We start from the raw sequence: 18984 nt of genomic DNA on the forward strand, positions 1-18984 counted from the left end.
TTGGATCCCAGCCTTCCCATTGGATCCCAGCCTTCCATTGGATCCCAGCCCCCATTGGATCCAGCCCACCATTGGATCCCAGCCCTCCATTGGATCCCAGCCACCATTGGATCCCAGCCCACCATTGGATCCCAAGCCCATTGGATGGCGGAACATTGTTTCAAAACCAGCACGTCTAGAAAAACTCACCACTGCCGTGACTGTGGTGAAATGTTTGCTCTGAAAGCTGACCTGAAGAGTCATGTGACTCTCTACTTCTGCAGAAAACCGATACAACTCCACCTGTAAGCTGAAGGCCCATGTCCGCTTCTGTCAAAGTGGAAACTCTGCACCTTTCTATTATGGCAAGACTTTCAAACTCAAAGGAGATCTGATCCAAGCACATGAGGATTCACACAGGGGAGAAATAATTTAGTGTGGTCACTGTGGGATAAGCTTTGCTTTGCAAGCAACATAACAATGCACATGGTGACTCACACAGGAGAGAAACCATTTAGCTGTGGTGAGGCTTCTGCGGGAAGAGTTTTAGTCAAAAGGACCCTAACCTCGCATATACGGACTCATACAGGAGAGAAACCATTAAGTGTGTGATGTGGGAAATGTTTCTTATAAACGACCTATCTTTACATATGGTGACTCACACAGGAGAGAAATCATGACTGTGGGAAATGTTTTCAGTTATAAACGGACCTTATCTTTACATATGCTGACTCACACAGGAGAGAAATCATGACTGTGGGAAATGTTTCAGTTATAAACGGACCTTATCTTTACATATGCTGACTCACACAGGAGAGAAACCATGACTGTGGGAAAGTTTTAATCAGAAGGGGAGCCTAGGGACCATAAACTGATTCTGTGACATCTATTTCTCCCTCCAGACAGATGTAAAGTAACTAGACCAGAGAGTAGCAGAGAGCACTGTGGAGAGAAACAGCAGGTTACCAATAGAATAGATCAGAGACCAGAGAAACTTTAATCCTGAAGCATGGAGAGCAGGTCCCTAGGAGAGGTATCATCGTATTGTCCTCCACCAACCAATAGATGTGAGTCTATGAGCGTGTACTCAGTCTCTCAACACTCTCCGGGGCTTTTTAGAGGAAAATACTGCCTTTTCAGGTCATGTCACAAGTCTGACAGTGGCACTGCTAATGAACTCAGTGCTGACATTTCTCCTTTCTCCCCACTAGATGGCTCTGTTGGACATGTTACCCATTACTTAACACACACACTGTATTACAGCTAAACAGGACCAGACATGACTGACCATAAGGGGATGTCATCGAATAGATGTTGTGTACTGCGGGGTCAAGGGTGACTGTAAAATTATTTGGTTGTCAACACCAGGAGTGTCAAAGTACAAACATGTATGTTATCCAGATTTATCCCAATGTGAAGGAGTATACATTAATACAATAGAAAGAGGTGTAGATGAGGTATCTGCTTAAATGTTCCCAGAAAGAGGACTTATTTCATTCTATACATACAGGCTTCTAGACTAATGCATGTTGAGTAAATAAACTAAACACATGTTTGCTCCTCAGTGTCCCTCTGATTAAGAGGTGTCTGCATCACATCCTACTGCAGCAAAAGGACATCTTAAGGGGTTGATGTATAACTATAAATGTTGTTTTAAGTTCTGAATCTAGAAAGACATGCCAAAATGCCCGCCGTCCGGTAATTCGATCATGATTACTAAGTTTAGATAGCTAAGCCGTTAAACTAATTTACCAGTCTAAAAAATGTTAGCTGACATAAGATAATTGAGTGACTGTCAGTGGCTGATATATCAAGAGAGAAACTGCTGATGCACAACTACATTTCAATATTGCACCTTGTGTATTTTACTACATTACATTAGATATTATAACGCCCAACAATTAGTGGAGACCCCAACTGAATTTTTTTTAATGATTTAACTGCTTACGGAAATTGATCTGAGGGCCTTCAAAAGGCTGGGTCACCAGTTAACCATCCCTGATATAGTACTATTAAATAAAACAAAACGTTTGGAGATTTGTATTACATATTTGAATAATCTAATGTTAGAATGACACAATCAAGGACTTTAAACAGTTGTTGGACAATAAATGTAAACATGAACTTCCTTTTATGGGGTTAGATGGAGTTGACAATAAATCCACTTAGTTGCATTTTCAGAAAACATCCTAATTTTTTAAATGTATATCTGGTTCATCAAAATGTATATTTCAAATGTTGTTTATATGAAGAAAAATATTTGTGTGAAAAAGGTGGAGTTTGTCCCGTCTTTCAAGAATCCCTGAGCTACAGCATCTATTCCCAGTATCATTGGTCTGTAGCCTGTAGTAAAACCCGATCACCATGGGGGCGCTGTGATTTGTTTCTGGTCTCGTTTCCCGCTGACAAAAACAGAACAAAACAATACGGAAGTAAAACGGTAGGGAGAGTTTGTTTGGGTTTGTTTGTCCTCGTCCGCGAAAACATACATGCTGAATACCCAACTTTCAGTCGACTAAAACATGTCTAAACTCCAGTCGTTTCGTGTGTTTTTAAATGAGCGTTTAACGGCGGCAGCTGTGGAGATTTTCGGGGCAGTTGAAGAAACGGTAGCGGAGTACCACGAGGAGAATGATCGGTTACGGAGACTGCTGCGGATCACACCGGAGATAAAACTATGTAGGATAGGTTCGTATGTAGATCTTCAGATGGCTACGCTGAACAAAAATATAAATACATTTAACAATTTCTAACATTTTACTAAGTTACAGTTAACATAAGGAATTAATCAATTGAAATAAATTCATTGTGCCCTAATCTATGGATTTCACATTAACGGGAATGCAGATATCCATCTGTTGGTCACATATATCTTAAAAAGGTAGGGGGGGGGGTTGATCAGAAAATCTGTTCAGATCTGGTGTCACCACAATTTTATTTGTAACTGTAGCGAGGCTATATACAGGGGTACCGGTACAGAGTCAGTGTGGGGGGCACATGTTAGTCGAGGTAATTGAGGTAATATGTACATGTAGATAGAGTTAAAGTGAGTATGCATAGATATCATGGTCCAAACACACTAAAACAGTTGTGAAGAGGGCACGACAAAGCCTATTCCACCTCAGGAGACTGAACATATTTTGTAATTGTCCTCAGATCCTCAAAAGGTTCTACAGCTGGACCATCGAGAGCATCCTGACTGGTTGCATTACTGCCTGGTATGGCAACTGCTTCGGGGCCAAGCTTCCTGCCATCCAGGACCTCTATACCAGACGGTGTCAGAGGAAGGCCCTAAAAATTGTCAGACTTCAGCCACCCTAGTCATAGACTGTTCTGTCTGTTAATGCACAGCAAGCGGTACTGGAGTACCAAATCTAGGTCCAAAAGGCTTCCTAACAGCTTTTACTCCCAACCCATGGATTTGTTGGGGCGGTATGCAAATTGGTGTGGGTCTAGGGTTTGGTGTTGATGTGAGCCATGACCAGCTATATAAACCACGCCCCTCTGCAAACACGACTTCTCCGATGTTTGTGACAATGCAGTACTTATTTAAAGAGAAGAGAATATTATGTTAGCACACATTAAAATTAAGTGATGTCACCTTGTCCCCTTAATAATGAGTCCAAGTGTTTGACATGGGGGAGGGGACCAGTAACTTTATGATCAAACTTTATCAATGTAGAAGCAACAGTCATTTTCACACTTTGGTCATCATACTTTAATCTGGTTTCCTTCAAATATCATCCAATTTCATGAAACACATACTTCTGACTGCTCATGGCCTTTAACTATCCACGTGCTCTGGCAGAGTTCCTGGTCACATGCTGTTTTCAATTAGAGAAATTGGTTCTTGAGTTCAGTTCTGCTTTAAGAAGATGCATTTTAGAAATAGGTGGGTTTATGACTGTGGCTGTGCCAGCTAGTGACGACTGTCTAAAGGCTCTATAGATAACCTTTGCTCCTCGCTCCTTTCCTCCAGACTCCCTGCAGCTCTCTGTCTCTGAGGAGGAGGTTCTCCCTGAGCAGCAGCACTGTGAGCAGGAGTGGAGCCCCAGTCTGGGGCAGGAGAACCCAGAGCTTCCACAGATTAAAGAGGAACAGGAGGAACTCAGGACCAGTCAGGAGGAAGACCAGCTTCAAGGGCTGGAGGCTGATTTCAAAATCACTCCTTCCTGTGTGAAAAGTGAATGTGACCAGGAGGACCCATTTCAGTCCTTCACTTCTCCCCAAACCCAGACTGTGGAGAACAGAGAGAGTGATCCTAAACAAGTGGTTCTCACACCTTTTGTTACTGTGACCCACCTTAAGGGTCTCAACATTCCCTGTGACCCTCCAGATAATCAAAACAATGCCTCCAGCCACAGCTCCACCTTAAGCAGCGACCCAGCGGCACTTGACAGCAGCCCATCGTTGGATCCCAGCCCATCGATGGCGGAACATTCTTCCAGCACGTCTAGAAAAACTCACCACTGCTGTGAATGTGGTGAAAACTTTGCTCTGAAAGCTGACCTGCAGAGGCATATGACTCTCTACAAGAAGAGACTCCGTGAATGCAGTTTCTGCAGAAAACGCTGCACCTCCACCTGTAAACTAAAGGCCCATATCCGCCTCTGTCACAGTGGGAGACCCTGCACCTGCCCTGTTTGTGCCAAGACCTTCAAACTCAAAGGATATCTGTCCAAGCACATGAGGATTCACACAGGAGTGGGAGAGAAACCATTTAGCTGTGGAGACTGTGGGAAAAGCTTTAATTTGAAGGGGAACCTAAAGAACCATATGTTGACTCACACAGGAAATAAATCATTTAGCTGTGGAGACTGTGGGAAAAGCTTCATTCATAAGTGGAACCTAAGGAGCCATATGCTGACTCACACAGGAGAGAAACCATTTAGCTGTGGAGACTGTGGGAAAAGCTTCAATCAGGAGGGGAACCTACGGATCCATAAACGGACTCACACAGGAGGGAAACCATTTAGCTGTGATAACTGTGGGAAAAGCTTTAATCAGAAGGGGTCCCTAAAGAAGCATAAACTGACTCACACAGGAGAGAAACCATTTAGCTGTGGTGACTGTGGGAAAAGCTTCAATCAGAAGGGGAACCTAAGAAACCATAAACTCACTCACACAGGAGAGAAACCATTTAGCTGTAATGATTGCGGGAAAAGCTTCACTCAAAAGTCTAACTTACTGACGCATGTGAAAAAAATACACAAAGGAGGAAAACAGGATTAAAACTGAAAGAAAGAACATTATGACAAAGATCTATTTAGTCACAAGATGAACTTAAAAAGTCAGGATGTGGACGATTCTGAGTTACACGCTCAGACAAACATAGCTGGAATAAGTAAATGAAGTCTGAGAGAATGGTCAGATTAACTGATGACTAAAATATTAGTGCAGATGGCATTGTTTTGTTACGTGCATAGATGTATTATAGGTAATGAATGAGCAGGGAACTTCTGAAATTCTACAGATTTTGTGGCACAGCAGGAATACACACAAACCAAAAAGTAAAATAATGGAATTAAGGAATATATAAATATTAGGACGAGCCATGTCAGAGTGGCATTGACTAAAATACAGTAGAACAGAATATATTATATACATATGAGATGAGTAAAGCAGTATGTAAATATTATTAAAGTGACTAGTGTTCCATTATGCAAGTGGCCAGTGAATTCATGTCTATGTATATAGGGCAGCAGCCTCTAAGGTTCAGGGTTAGGTAACTGGGTGGAAACCGCCTAGGGGAACATTCTCAAATATGTGGGTGTAAAACACTGTTAAAAGCACGGTTTGTGTAGGGGTGGCTGTCCCTAGCATTGCCAAAAGACAAAGAGCTGTGACTGGATCAGTGGTTCACCAATCAGGGCCTTGATGGGCTTGGCAACAGTAACAAAGGGTGATGTGTAATGAAACTAGGGTGCGTGTGCCCTGGGTAAACCATTTTTTTTGGGGGGGGGGGGGATTGGGCATTTCTTTATGAGCATCGGGTAACGTCCTCGGAACAAACCGGGAACTAGACAAAAACCTCCAGGAGAGAGCATGGCACAACGTCCCATGAACCTTTAGGGACCATGACACAACATCCCAATAATTCCTTAAAAACGTCCTCGAGACCAGCCAGGAATTAGACAGATCCTCTAGGGAACCATGACACAACGTCCTGACGACTTTAGGCGACCATTTTGTGACATCCTGGGAGGTCCCAACGACTCATTGTTTACATGGAAGTTATGTTATTCATTAAATAAGTAACATTTACTTTTTTTTTTATTAACCCATGTTTTTTTTACAGTTTTTCTGCTACAAAAGTGTGCAATGCTGTGATCAAGGCAAAAGGGGGGCTACTTTGAAGAATCTCAGATATAAAATATATTTTGATTTGTTTAACACTTTTTTTGGTTACTACATGATTCCATATGTGTTAGTTCATAGTTTTGATGTCTTCACTATTATTCTACAACGTATAAAATAGAACAAATAAAACCCGCAGGAATTAGTAGGTCTGGTACTGTACAGTCGGCCAAAAGGTTTGAGAATGACACAAATATTAATTTCGCAAAGTTTGCTGCTTCAGTGTCTTTAGATATTTTTGTCAGATGTTACTATGGAATACTGAAGTATAATTACAAGCATTTCATAAGTGTCAAAGCCTTTTATTGACAATTACATGAAGTTGATGTAAAGAGTCAATATTTGCAGTGTTGACCCTTCTTTTTCAAGGCCTCTGCAATCCGCCCTGGCATGCTGTCAATTAACTTCTGGGCCACATCCTGACTGATGGCAGCCCATTCTTGCGTAATTAATGCTTGGAGTTTGTCAGAATTTGTGGGTTTTTGTTTGTCCACCCGCCTCTTGAGGATTGACCACAAGTTCTCAATGGGTTTAAGGTCTGGAGTTTCCTGGCCATGGACCCAAAATATTTATGTTTTGGTCCCTGAGTCACTTATCAATTTTGCCTTATGGCAAGGTGCTCCATCATGCTGGAAAATACATTGTTCGTCGCCAAACTGTTCCTGGGAGAAGTTGCTCTCGGAGGATGTGTTGGTACCATTCTTTATTCATGGCTGTGTTCTTAGGCAAAATTGTGAGTGAGCCCACTCCCTTGGCTGAGAAGCAACCCCACACATGAATGGTATCAGGATGCTTTACTGTTGGCATGACACAGGACTGATGGTAGCGTTCACCATGTCTTCGCCGGACAAGCTTTTTTCCGGATGCCCCAAACAATCGGAAAGGGGATTCATCAGAGAAAATGACTCTACCCCAGTCCTCAGCAGTCCAATCCCTGTACCTTTTGAAGAATATCAAAGCAATGATGAAGACACGTGTTTCCTTGCAGGTAACCATGGATGACAGAGGAAGAACAATAATTCCAAGCACCACCCTCCTTTTGAAGCTTCCAGTCTGTTATTCGAACTCAATCAGCATGACAGAGTGATCTCTGGCCTTGTCCTTGTCAACACTCACACCTGTGTTAACGAGAGAATCATTGACATGATGTCAGCTGGTCCTTTTGTGGCAGGGCTGAAATGCAGTGGAAATGTTTTTGGGGGATTCAGTTCATTTGCATGGCAAATGATCACTCTTCATAACATTCTGGAGTATATGCAAATTGCCATCATCCAAACTGAGGTAGCAGACTTTGTGAAAATTAATATATGTAATTCTCAACACTTTTGGCCACGACTGCACATACAGTAATTACAGAATAATACATGACTGAACATAGACTCCTTACTCCCACCCTCAGCCACTCTCAGCCTATCGCCATAGACCACCGTCGTTTGGTTTACATGTGCCATATATTTTTGAATTGTGCTGTGATGTTTTATATACATTTTGAACCTTTCTAATCGTATAGTATCCACAGATTGTGAGCCAGAGATGTCAACTTTTACTACCAGTAATATTATTTGACTGACTGTGGCTTTCCAAATTGCCCAACACTGCTATTTGTAAGGTTCATTTTAAATGAATGTTGTTGTTTTTTTTTACCATTCCTGAACCTGTGACCAGAGACAAGCTACATAGGGGCAATACCAAAATAAATGATGTACGGAGTCTGTCTCTGCAGCCAAATCTACAGAGTTGAGATTATTGTATGCCCCATATACAGTGCCTTGCGAAAGTATTCGGCCCCCTTGAACTTTGCGACCTTTTGCCACATTTCAGGCTTCAAACATAAAGATATAAAACTATTTTTTTGTGAAGAATCAACAACAAGTGGGACACAATCATGAAGTTGAATGACATTTATTGGATATTTCAAACTTTTCTAACAAATCAAAAACTGAAAAATTGGGCGTGCAAAATTATTCAGCCCCCTTAAGTTAATACTTTGTAGCGCCACCTTTTGCTGCAATTACAGCTGTAAGTCGCTTGGGGTATGTCTCTATCAGTGTTGCACATCGAGAGACTGACATTTTTTCCCATTCCTCCTTGCAAAACAGCTCGAGCTCAGTGAGATTGGATGGAGAGCATTTGTGAACAGCAGTTTTCAGTTCTTTCCACAGATTCTCGATTGGATTCAGGTCTGGACTTTGACTTGGCCATTCTAACACCTGGATATGTTTATTTTTGAACCATTCCATTGTAGATTTTGCTTTATGTTTTGGATCATTGTCTTGTTGGAAGACAAATCTCCATCCCAGTCTCAGGTCTTTTGCAGACTCCATCAGGTTTTCTTCCAGAATGGTCCTGTATTTGGCTCCATCCATCTTCCCATCAATTTTAACCATCTTCCCTGTCCCTGCTGAAGAAAAGCAGGCCCAAACCATGATGCTGCCACCACCATGTTTGACAGTGGGGATGGTGTGGTCAGGGTGATGAGCTGTGTTGCTTTTACGCCAAACATAACGTTTTGCATTGTTGCCAAAAAGTTCAATTTTGGTTTCATCTGACCAGAGCACCTTCTTCCACATGTTTGGTGTGTCTCCCAGGTGGCTTGTGGCAAACTTTGAACAACACTTTTTATGGATATCTTTAAGAAATGGCTTTCTTCTTGCCACTCTTCCATAAAGGCCAGATTTGTGCAATATACGACTGATTGTTGTCCTATGGACAGAGTCTCCCACCTCAGCTGTGGATCTCTGCAGTTCATCCAGAGAGATCATGGGCCTCTTGGCTGCATCTCTGATCAGTCTTCTCCTTGTATGAGCTGAAAGTTTAGAGGGACGGCCAGGTCTTGGAAGATTTTCAGTGGTCTGATACTTTATTATCGCTTGCACAGTGCTCCTTGGGATGTTTAAAGCTTGGGAAATCTTTTTGTATCCAAATCCGGCTTTAAACTCCTTCACAACAGTATCTCGGACCTGCCTGGTGTGTTCCTTGTTCTTCATGATGCTCTCTGCGCTTTTAACTGACCTCTGAGACTATCACAGTGCAGGTGCATTTATACGGAGACTTGATTACACACAGGTGGATTGTATTTATCATCATTAGTCATTTAGGTCAACATTGGATCATTCAGAGATCCTCACTGAACTTCTGGAGAGAGTTTGCTGCACTGAAAGTAAAGGGGCTGAATAATTTTGCACGCCCAATTTTTCTGTTTATGATTTGTTAAAAAAGTTAGAAATATCCAATAAATGTCGTTCCACTTCATTGCAATTTATTGACGGCAAATGACCCAAGCACTTCCCATTTATTTTGCAGCCTGTATGGCGCAGCTGTCAACATTTGTGTCCTCAAATAAAACGGGTATATTTTTCTGTTTATGCCAATTCTTTCCAGCCCATTTGTATCTTTACTATATGGCAGACAAACAAGTGCCCTACCTTCTCCCTCTTCCACTTGTCTCCTCCATTTTTGTGGTAATGCGTCAATCAGTTGGTTGTATGTTTGGATAGAGCAGACATTCCTATATATTTTCAATAGCTGCATATGTGACATAACTCCTCTGTTTCTATTCATAATATTAATAAATATAATATTTAAAGAATGTTTTTTATTAATCAGTATATTTGAGTTTAACCATAAAATTTGTTGTAATATATGTTCTATCTTTTCTGGAATTTGAACCCACTTTGTATGGCTTGTTTAAGAAAGGGTGATACTTTAATTTCATTTTAAATTAGTCGGAAATTAGAAGTTGTAATCTGCATGAAGGCAAAAAGGCTACTTTTTTAAACAAATTGACTTAATCTACTGGAGAACCATTTTGGGTTGAAGTAGAATTGATGTATGAGTGAATCCTTTAATGAGCGGTTTAAAGCTTTAATATGTAACCATTTTAGCCCCACAAACTCATGTTCATTATATAAATAGGCACGTTTCATTTTGTATGGCTTAGCTTTCGAAATAAAATGATATATTTTGCTCATAGGATTTTAAAAACAAGTTGTCTGGAGTAGGCAGCCTCATTAGTAAGTAAGTCAACTGTGGTGGGACCAAAGAGTTAATCAATGTGAATTTTCCATAAACAGAAGTATTTGCCTCTCCATGGTTGCAGAATCTTATCTATTTTTGTTAACTTTCTATTGAAATTGATTGTGGTAAGTAAATTTATATTTTTTGAGATGTGAATACCAAGTATGTCTACTTCACCATCCGCCCATGTCACGCCCTGACCTTAGAGCGCCGTTTTATTTCTCTATTTGGTTAGGTCAGGGTGTAATTCGGGGTGGGCATTCTATGTTGTTTGTTTCTAGGTTTTGGCCCGGTATGGTTCTCAATCAGGGACAGCTGTCTATCGTTGTCTCTGATTGGGAATCATACTTAGGCAGCCTTTTTTCCTTTTGGTAGTTGGGTAGTTGTCTTCGCATGTATATAATTATTTATAAAAAAATAAATGTCAGATATATTTTGCGAAGAGGGAACACTGAGTGGACCAAGAGTACCCTATTCTCCCTAGTAAGTGGTTCCATCCAAGGTGCACCATGGAGCATGCTGACAGGAAGCTAGATATTCTAGCACAGGGATGGGCCCACCTTTTGAAGGCCCTAGGATCAATTCCCACCCCCATAAAATATGATTTGTATTATTATACTTTTAACTGTCTGGGTTTCAACTTACATTTGTGAGTTAGGATAGTACAAAACACAAGGTGCAATGTGGACATTTGGTTGAGCAGAAACAGTTGTCTCTTATGTCAGTCACTGATAGTCACTCAATTAGCCCATGTCAGCTAACATTTTCTAGTCTAGTGGTCGAATTACCAACCGGGGGGCCCACATTGATTTTATTAGTTAGTCTCACTCAGATATCATATTACAAATTGCAAACATGGACCATTTCTCTGTCGTGCTAAGCATTCAAAATGTAACAACTACTTTTGGGTAAGAGAGAACATTTATTGAGTAAAAAGTAAAAGTTGTCAAAAACATAAATAGTAAAGTACAGATACCCCAAAATACGACTTCAGTAAAAATACTTTGAAGTACTACTTAAGTACTTTACACCACTGTCGGCTAGCTGGCCAATGAAGTGGATTTATTACACTAATGTGGATCCTTTCAGTAGGCTACAACAGCATGAGAAGTGAGAATGTGAATTGTATTTCTAATCTCTCTCTGTGTGTAGCGAGTTTAGAAGGGGTGAGTGTAACGGAGTTAAAATCATATCGAAAACTCATTCCACAGCAAGCTTGAAATGTCACCAATGGAACTATCGAAGTAGATATTTTTCCATACTCAACAGTTGGTACGTTGTCAAGGAGAGCGGTCACATGTTTGCAAGCAGCGGATCACTGATTGGAGTCCAGTATGGGGGAAAAGGACCGTGGAGGAAGCTATACTGTTACCAGACCACCTTTTCACAGGGATACTAGGAAAAACAGGAGTACAACCACATATAGAATAATGGTTAGTTTAAAAAAACTTTAGTACAACTGAATGCTGTCCTGCTGTGCTGATTTGTCTTGTTGTGCGACTGACTGTACGGCAGCACATTGCCGTCAATACTTTACTCACAACGAAACAAATGACCCAAGTGGTGACGACAGAGAGTAGAAAAGTGTCTTCTGTTTCTCGATCCTCTTTGAGTAGATGCCAATTTCACATCAGTCAGAATTTCAATGTGTTCCACTTATACTCCAAGGAGCCTTGAAATGAATGCTACCTTTCAATAAACAAAAATATCCATGGATGAATGTAATGTAATTATATAATGACGTGGTTTGGTTGCCCTTGCAGTCCTCCCACTAAGACGCACTTTTCTGTTGTGACTCACGTCATCATTGTGTTGTCCTTGTTTTGTCTTAGCTCCTTTTTACACCTCTGTGGATGATAACCCTGGTACATAAATCATGGAAACATGGCTGAACACTGTGGATGATAACATTGGTACATAAATCATGGAAAAGGGGCTGAACACTGTGGATGATAACATTGGTACATAAATCATGGAAAATGGGCTGAACACTGTGGATGATAACCCTGGTACATAAATCATGGAAACCGGGATGAACACCGTGGATGATAACCCTGGTACATAAATCATGGAAACAGGCCCGGACACTGTGGATTATAATCCTGGTACATTAGTGATGGAAACAGGGCTGAACACTGTGGATTATAAGCCTGGTACATTAGTCATGGAAACAGGGATGAACACTGTGGATGATAACCCTGGTACATAAATCATGGAAACAGGGATGAACACTGTGGATGATAAGCATTGTACATAGATCATGGAAACAGGGCAGAACACTGTGGATTATAAACCTGGTACATTAGTGATGGAAACAGGGATGAACACTGTGGATTATAAACCTGGTACATTAGTGATGGAAACAGGGATGAACACGGTGGATTATAAACCTGGTACATTCGTGAAGAAACAGGGATGAACACTGTGGATTATAAACCTGGTACATTAGTCATGGAAACAGGGCTGAACACAGTGGATTATAAACCTGGTACATTAGTGAAGGAAACAGGGATGAACACTGTGGATTATAAACCCGGTACATTAGTCATGGAAACAGGACTGAACACAGTGGATTATAAACCTGGTACATTAGTGAAGGAAACAGGGATGAAAACTGTGGATTATAAACCTGGTACATTAGTCATGGAAACAGGGCTGAACACTTGAGTCCTGCTGTTGACAGTCAAATGTTTAGCGTCATGCTACACAGCTGGCTACAGACAAACACACACACACACCTGTTCTCCTATGGCAACAGAGCTATTCTTTAAACATCCAGTTAACCCAGCTTTCGGTTTCAGATAAAGTATGTATTAATAAAAACAAAAAAGTTATATAACCCTAACGCTGTCCCATTAGTCCCAAGCATACACTAATAACAACGCTATTACTCAATTTAACTGTTTCGTGTTTCCACACGTAGTTATCCATTTCCATTGTAATTTATCTGTAACTTGTATTAAACCCCCCCACCCACATTGTGGCGCTGTGTTGTGTTTAAGGGCTCTCCACCCGCTTCTAAAAACAGAAAAATAAAATACGGAAATAAAACTAGGAGTGTGTTTGTCACCATCGTTCTTTCTTCAACTCTCAGTCGACTGAAACATGTCTAAACTACAGTCGTTTCGTGTGTTTTTAAATGAGCGTTTAACCGCGGCAGCTGTGGAGATTTTCGGTGCAGTTGAAGAAACGGTAGCGGAGTACCAGGAGGAGAATGATCGGCTACGGAGACTGCTGCGGATCACACCGGAGATAAAACTATGTAGAATAGGTTCGTATGTAGATCTAGTGATGGCTAGGTAGATAACTCAATAAATAAACTGTTTAGGTTTTAAGCGAGCTGCATTTCAATATGTTTTATTAATGGAGGAAAACATCGTCACGAACCAGGAAGTGATTTGAAGTTGTACTTTTAAATGTTTTTTTTTTTTAAATAAATACTAGCTTATTATCTTCAGTTTGAGATTGAATAAATATTCTAGTTGTTCAATAATTGAATTCGAATGTTGGTTCACTTGAATTTACTTCTAATTGACCCAACCTTGCCTAATACATTATACTTTGTTACTTTGCTGCTGATTACACACCTCTGATGAGATGCTATAGCTACGTTTGTTAGGAACATTTCCTCTCACAAGATGTACAAGCCAGAATGTTTAAGCAAATGCACTGTTAATTTGAATTTACGGAATATTATGGTGTCACAGGGATAGAGTGATAAGAATTTCTTAAAATTAAGTGAAAGACCCTCTGCATCTACAAGTTGGCTCACCAATAGGATATTCTTTTTGGAACCAATATTCTACAAACAAATAAGTGTTTTTATACAATGTGTCCTGATTATTCCATATATAATATCTGTGTGGAAAAAAATTCAGCTTATAAATTAAGGATCATGACAAGAAAACCCGCCGATGAAAAGCAGAGTTTCACTGGAACTTTGTCAATATTATAATTGCAAACCAACATGAAGTTAAGGTGACCAAAAGTAGAGAAGACATGATGAGGAATAAAGTTCTACATACAAGTGGGTCTTCTTAGGAATTGTTTTACTACTAAAAGTAGTAAAGTCCAGAAAATTCCAATCCACCATACTCAGAAGTGTTTATTACAACAGTTTTCCTAATGTAATGGGTACGGTTTCTAAATAGAAAGTTGAAAAGCTTCTGGTCTCTCTCTGCTTATTTTACCGTAATAATATAGAGCGACATATGTTAGCCTAGAGATACCCTCAGCCTTGGTTATTAGGACTTTTAAAGAGAAGTCCCTCTGTAGCCATTGATTTTAGCTTCTTCTGGGGGTTTTTAATAAGAGGGTTCAAATGTAATAAGCCTCTAGACTTCTGATCCTTATTAATGGTTATGCCTAAATATGTAAGTTATTCTTTCACTGGAATACCATAATATAAGGTTGTCATAAAATCTTTGACAGCCATGAGTTCACATTTCTTAATGTTAAGACATAGACGTGATGCTTCGGAAAATGATTCTATCACATTGATCGATATGGGAATCTGACTAGCATATTTCAGAAAAAGTATCGTCAGACAGTTGGGTTAAATAATGCTTTTACCAGCTATGGAAATACCTTGTACAGGACTATTATTTAAAGAATTTGTAAGAAGTTGATTAATAATAAACAAATAACTCAAATCTAGGTGAGATGCCATGTTTCAGTTTGATAGAGCTGTTACCATTCCTATAGTCTTAAAAGCCTTACATAAAAAATCTCTAATGCCACATTTCAAGGGAGTGGAAGAGGAACTGCTGCTCTGTGTCAAATGCTTTATGAAAAATGGAAAAACAATACTGTCCTACCAAGCAGAAAGGCAGTAACTGCTCATGTAACAGTATAACTTTAGACTGTCCCCTCGCCCATACCCGGGCGTGAACCAGGGACCCTCTGCACACATCAACAACAGTCACCCACGAAGCATCGTTACCCATCGCTCCACAAAAGCCGCGGCCCTTGCAGAGCAAGGGGAACTACTACTTCAAGGTCTCAGAGCAAGTGGCGTCACCGATTGAAACGCTATTTAGCGCGAACTACTGCTAACTAAGCTAGCGTTTCACATCTGTTACACTCATAGCGTGGAACTGAGAAAAATGGCTTTTATTTACCTTGTTTCACAGTAACTTTATGCAGTTACTGCTAATATGACCCCCATTTTGTCCAAAACACAATACAATAGAGGCAGGATACTTGTCCACATTATTAAGCATGTGTTTAATGTAGCAAAAAAGACATTAACTAATTTTCGAACAAATTAGCAGTTACTGTCTTTTTGCTTGGTAGGGTAGAATATGAAGCTATCCTTGGTTATTAGGTCTGAGTAGTCAAGTATGTCTAGTACTAGTCTGATATCGTTAGAAATATGTATGTTCCTCATAAAGCCAGACTGTGTTTCATCAATGACTGCATCAAATCAAATTTATTTATATAGCCCTTCGTACATCAGCTGATATCTCAAAGTGCTGTACAGAAACTCAGCCTAAACCCCCAAACAGCAAGCAATGCAGGTGTAGAAGCACAGTGGCTAGGAAAAACTCCCTAGAAAGGCCAAAACCTAGGAAGAAACCTAGAGAGGAACCAGGCTATGTGGGGTGGCCAGTCCTCTTCTGGCTGTGCCGGGTGGAGATTATAACAGAACATGGCCAAGATGTTCAAATGTTCATAAATGACCAGCATGGTCGAATAATAATAAGGCAGAACAGTTGAAACTGGAGCAGCAGCACGGTCAGGTGGACTGGGGACAGCAAGGAGTCATCATGTCAGGTAGTCCTGGGGCATGGTCCTAGGGCTCAGGTCCTCCGAGAGAGAGAAAGAAAGAGAGAAGGAGAGAATTAGAGAACGCACACTTAGATTCACACAGGTCACCGAATAGGACAGGAGAAGTACTCCAGATATAACAAACTGACCCCAGCCCCCGACACAAACTACTGCAGCATAAATACTGGAGGCTGAGACAGGAGGGGTCAGGAGACACTGTGGCCCCATCCGAGGACACCCCTTGACAGGGCCAAACAGGAAGGATATAACCCCACCCACTTTGCCAAAGTCTCTCCTGCATCCAGGACTTCAATTAGTTTTGCAAGTAGTAAGGCTAATATCTTATAGCCATTATTAAGAAGACAAACTGGATGCCAGTTATGGATGAGCAGTATGGTGGTTAGGGTAGTATGGTGGTTAGGGATTCTAAACTAAGGATTCTAGCTTTAACTTCTAATTGACCCCAACCCTGATGTCTAAAAGCTGTATAGATAACCTCTGCTCCTCTCTCCTTTCCTTCAGAATCTCTGCAACTCTCTGTCTTTGAGGTTCTCCCTGAGCAGCAGCACTGTGAGCAGGAGTGGAGCCCCAGTCTGGGGCAGGAGAACCCAGAACTTCCACAGATTAAAGAGGAACAGGAGGAACTCAGGACCAGTCAGGAGGAAGAGCAGCTTCAAGGGCTAGAGGCTGATATCATAGAGTTCAAATTCACTCCTTCCTGTGTGAAAAGTGAATGTGATCAGGAGGACCCACTTCAGTCCTTGACTCTTCCCCAAACCCAAAATGTGGAGAACAGAGAGCGTGACCCTAAACAAGTGGAACTCACACCTTTTGTTACTGTGACCCACCTTAAGGGTCTCTACATTCCATGTGACCCTCAAGATAATCAAAACAATCTACCCAGCCAAAGCTCAACCTTAAGCAGCGACCCAGCAGCACTTGACAGCAGCACGCCATTGGATCCCAGCCCGCTATTGGATCCCAGCCCGCCATTGGATCCCAGCCCACCATTGGATCCCAGCCCACCATTGGATCCCAGCCCACCATTGGATCCCAGCCCACCATTGGATCCCAGCCCACCATTGGATCCCAGCCCTCCATTGGATCCCAGCCCTCCATTGGATCCCAGCCCGCCATTGGATCCCAGCCCGCCATTGGATCCCAGCCCACCATTGGATCCCAGCCCTCCATTGGATCCAAACCTATCAATGGGGGAACACTATTCCAAACCCAGCCCCACGTCTAAAAAACCTCACCACTGCCGTGGCTGTGGTGAAATGTTTGCTCTGAAAGCTGACCTGAAGAGTCATGCGACTCTCTTCAAGGAGAGACTCATCGAATGCAGCTTCTGCAGAAAACGCTACAATTCCACCTGTAAAGTGACGGCCCATGTCCGACTCTGTCACGGTAGGAAACCCTGCACCAGCCCTGTTTGTTGCAAGACTTTCAAACTTAAAGGAGATCTGTCCAAGCACATGAGGATTCACACAGGGGAGAAATCAATTAGCTGTGGAGACTGCGGGAAAAGCTTCAATCAGAAGGGGTCCCTAAATAAGCATACACTTACTCACACAGGAGATAAACCGTTTAGCTGTGCTGACTGTGGGAAAAGATTCAATCAGAAGGGGTCCCTAAATAAGCATACACTTACTCACACAGGAGATAAACCTTTTAGCTGTGCTGACTGTGGGAAAAGATTCAATCAGAAGGGGTCCCTAAAGAATCATATACTTACTCACACAGGAGAGAAACCATTTAGCTGTGCTGACTGTGGAAAAAGCTTCAATCAGAAGGGGTCCCTAAAGAAGCATATACTTACTCACACAGGAGAGAAACCATTTAGCTGTGCTGACTGTGGAAAAAGCTTCAATCAGAAGGGGTCCCTAAAGAAGCATATACTTACTCACACAGGAGAGAAACCATTTAGCTGTGCTGACTGTGGAAAAAGCTTCAATCAGAAATGGAAACTATCTTTACATATCCAGACTCACACAGCAGAGAAACCATTTAGCTGTGCTGACTGTGGGAAAAGCTTCAATCAGAAGGGGAACCTTAGGAGCCATAAACTGACTCACACAGGAGAGAAACCATTTAGCTGTGCTGATTGTGGGAAAAGCTTCAATCAAAAGTCTAACTTACAGACGCATGTTAAAAACATCCACAAAGGAGGAAAACAGGATAAGCTGAAAGAAATAACATTATGACAAAGATCTATTTAGTCACAAGATGAGAATAAAAAGTCAGGATGTGGACAATATTCTGAGTACACGCAGAATATTATTATTTTTTATTTTTTTCTTCATTTAACCTTTATTTAACTTGGCAAGTCAGTTAAGAACAAATTCCTATTTACAATGAAATGATACCTAAAGGCCTCCTGCAGGGACAGGGCCTGGGATTAAAAATACTAAATAAATTAAATAAAAATATTGGACAAAACACACATCATGACAAGAGACAACACAACACTACATAAATAGAGACCTAAGACCGCAACATAGCATGGCGATTTTCATGAGCTCGCCTTGACTGACAGCTCTTTGAAACTCCTATGTCAAGTAACTTGGATGAAGTGTTGCAGTAAAATCATCTCAAGCTAATTTGGTGAAACACAAAGCAACTCAAACAACATTGAAATTGCATCAATGATATCCTTCATTGTTTATACATCTCCTGTTTTGCTCTAGTTCACAGCAGCACTGTCAGATAAGTTGACTTGACAACTAAGTATGTTTGTGCCTCAGTATCAAATCAAATGTTATTTGTCACATGTGCCGACTACAACAGGTAGGAAATTATTTACTAAATTAGCTATTTTCTTTATTTGATAAAATATCGAAAATAAAAGAACAGTAAGGAGGC

The 18984-nt window shown here is 41.1% G+C and overlaps 2 protein-coding genes across 2 annotated transcripts; both read left to right on the forward strand.

Annotated features, from left to right (window-relative positions):
• Nucleotides 1–2392: 2392 nt before the first annotated feature.
• LOC116369546 (gastrula zinc finger protein XlCGF57.1-like) lies at nt 2393–8068 on the forward strand. The gene is made up of 2 exons (XM_031819502.1): nt 2393–2667; nt 3959–8068. Exons 1-2 carry the CDS (start codon nt 2502–2504, stop codon nt 5209–5211), a joined length of 1419 nt encoding a protein of 472 aa, XP_031675362.1. The 5' UTR covers nt 2393–2501; the 3' UTR covers nt 5212–8068.
• A 5306-nt stretch (nt 8069–13374) lies between these two features.
• LOC116369545 (gastrula zinc finger protein XlCGF26.1-like) lies at nt 13375–18379 on the forward strand. The gene is made up of 2 exons (XM_031819500.1): nt 13375–13624; nt 16645–18379. Exons 1-2 carry the CDS (start codon nt 13459–13461, stop codon nt 18324–18326), a joined length of 1848 nt encoding a protein of 615 aa, XP_031675360.1. The 5' UTR covers nt 13375–13458; the 3' UTR covers nt 18327–18379.
• Nucleotides 18380–18984: the final 605 nt, after the last annotated feature.

The sequence above is a fragment of the Oncorhynchus kisutch genome, unplaced genomic scaffold (genome assembly GCF_002021735.2).
Source record: "Oncorhynchus kisutch isolate 150728-3 unplaced genomic scaffold, Okis_V2 scaffold2212, whole genome shotgun sequence".
Lineage (NCBI taxonomy): Eukaryota > Metazoa > Chordata > Actinopteri > Salmoniformes > Salmonidae > Oncorhynchus > Oncorhynchus kisutch.

What these genes read in the sequence shown, in the direction of transcription:
- LOC116369546 (XM_031819502.1), top strand. Translation starts at nt 2,502, where the DNA reads ATGTCTAAACTCCAGTCGTTTCGTGTGTTTTTAAATGAGCGTTTAACG. An exon ending in GATAAAACTATGTAGGATAG is followed by an intron (nt 2,668 to 3,958) that starts GTTCGTATGTAG and finishes CCTTTCCTCCAG; the next exon opens with ACTCCCTGCAGCTCTCTGTC.
- LOC116369545 (XM_031819500.1), top strand. Translation starts at nt 13,459, where the DNA reads ATGTCTAAACTACAGTCGTTTCGTGTGTTTTTAAATGAGCGTTTAACC. An exon ending in GATAAAACTATGTAGAATAG is followed by an intron (nt 13,625 to 16,644) that starts GTTCGTATGTAG and finishes CCTTTCCTTCAG; the next exon opens with AATCTCTGCAACTCTCTGTC.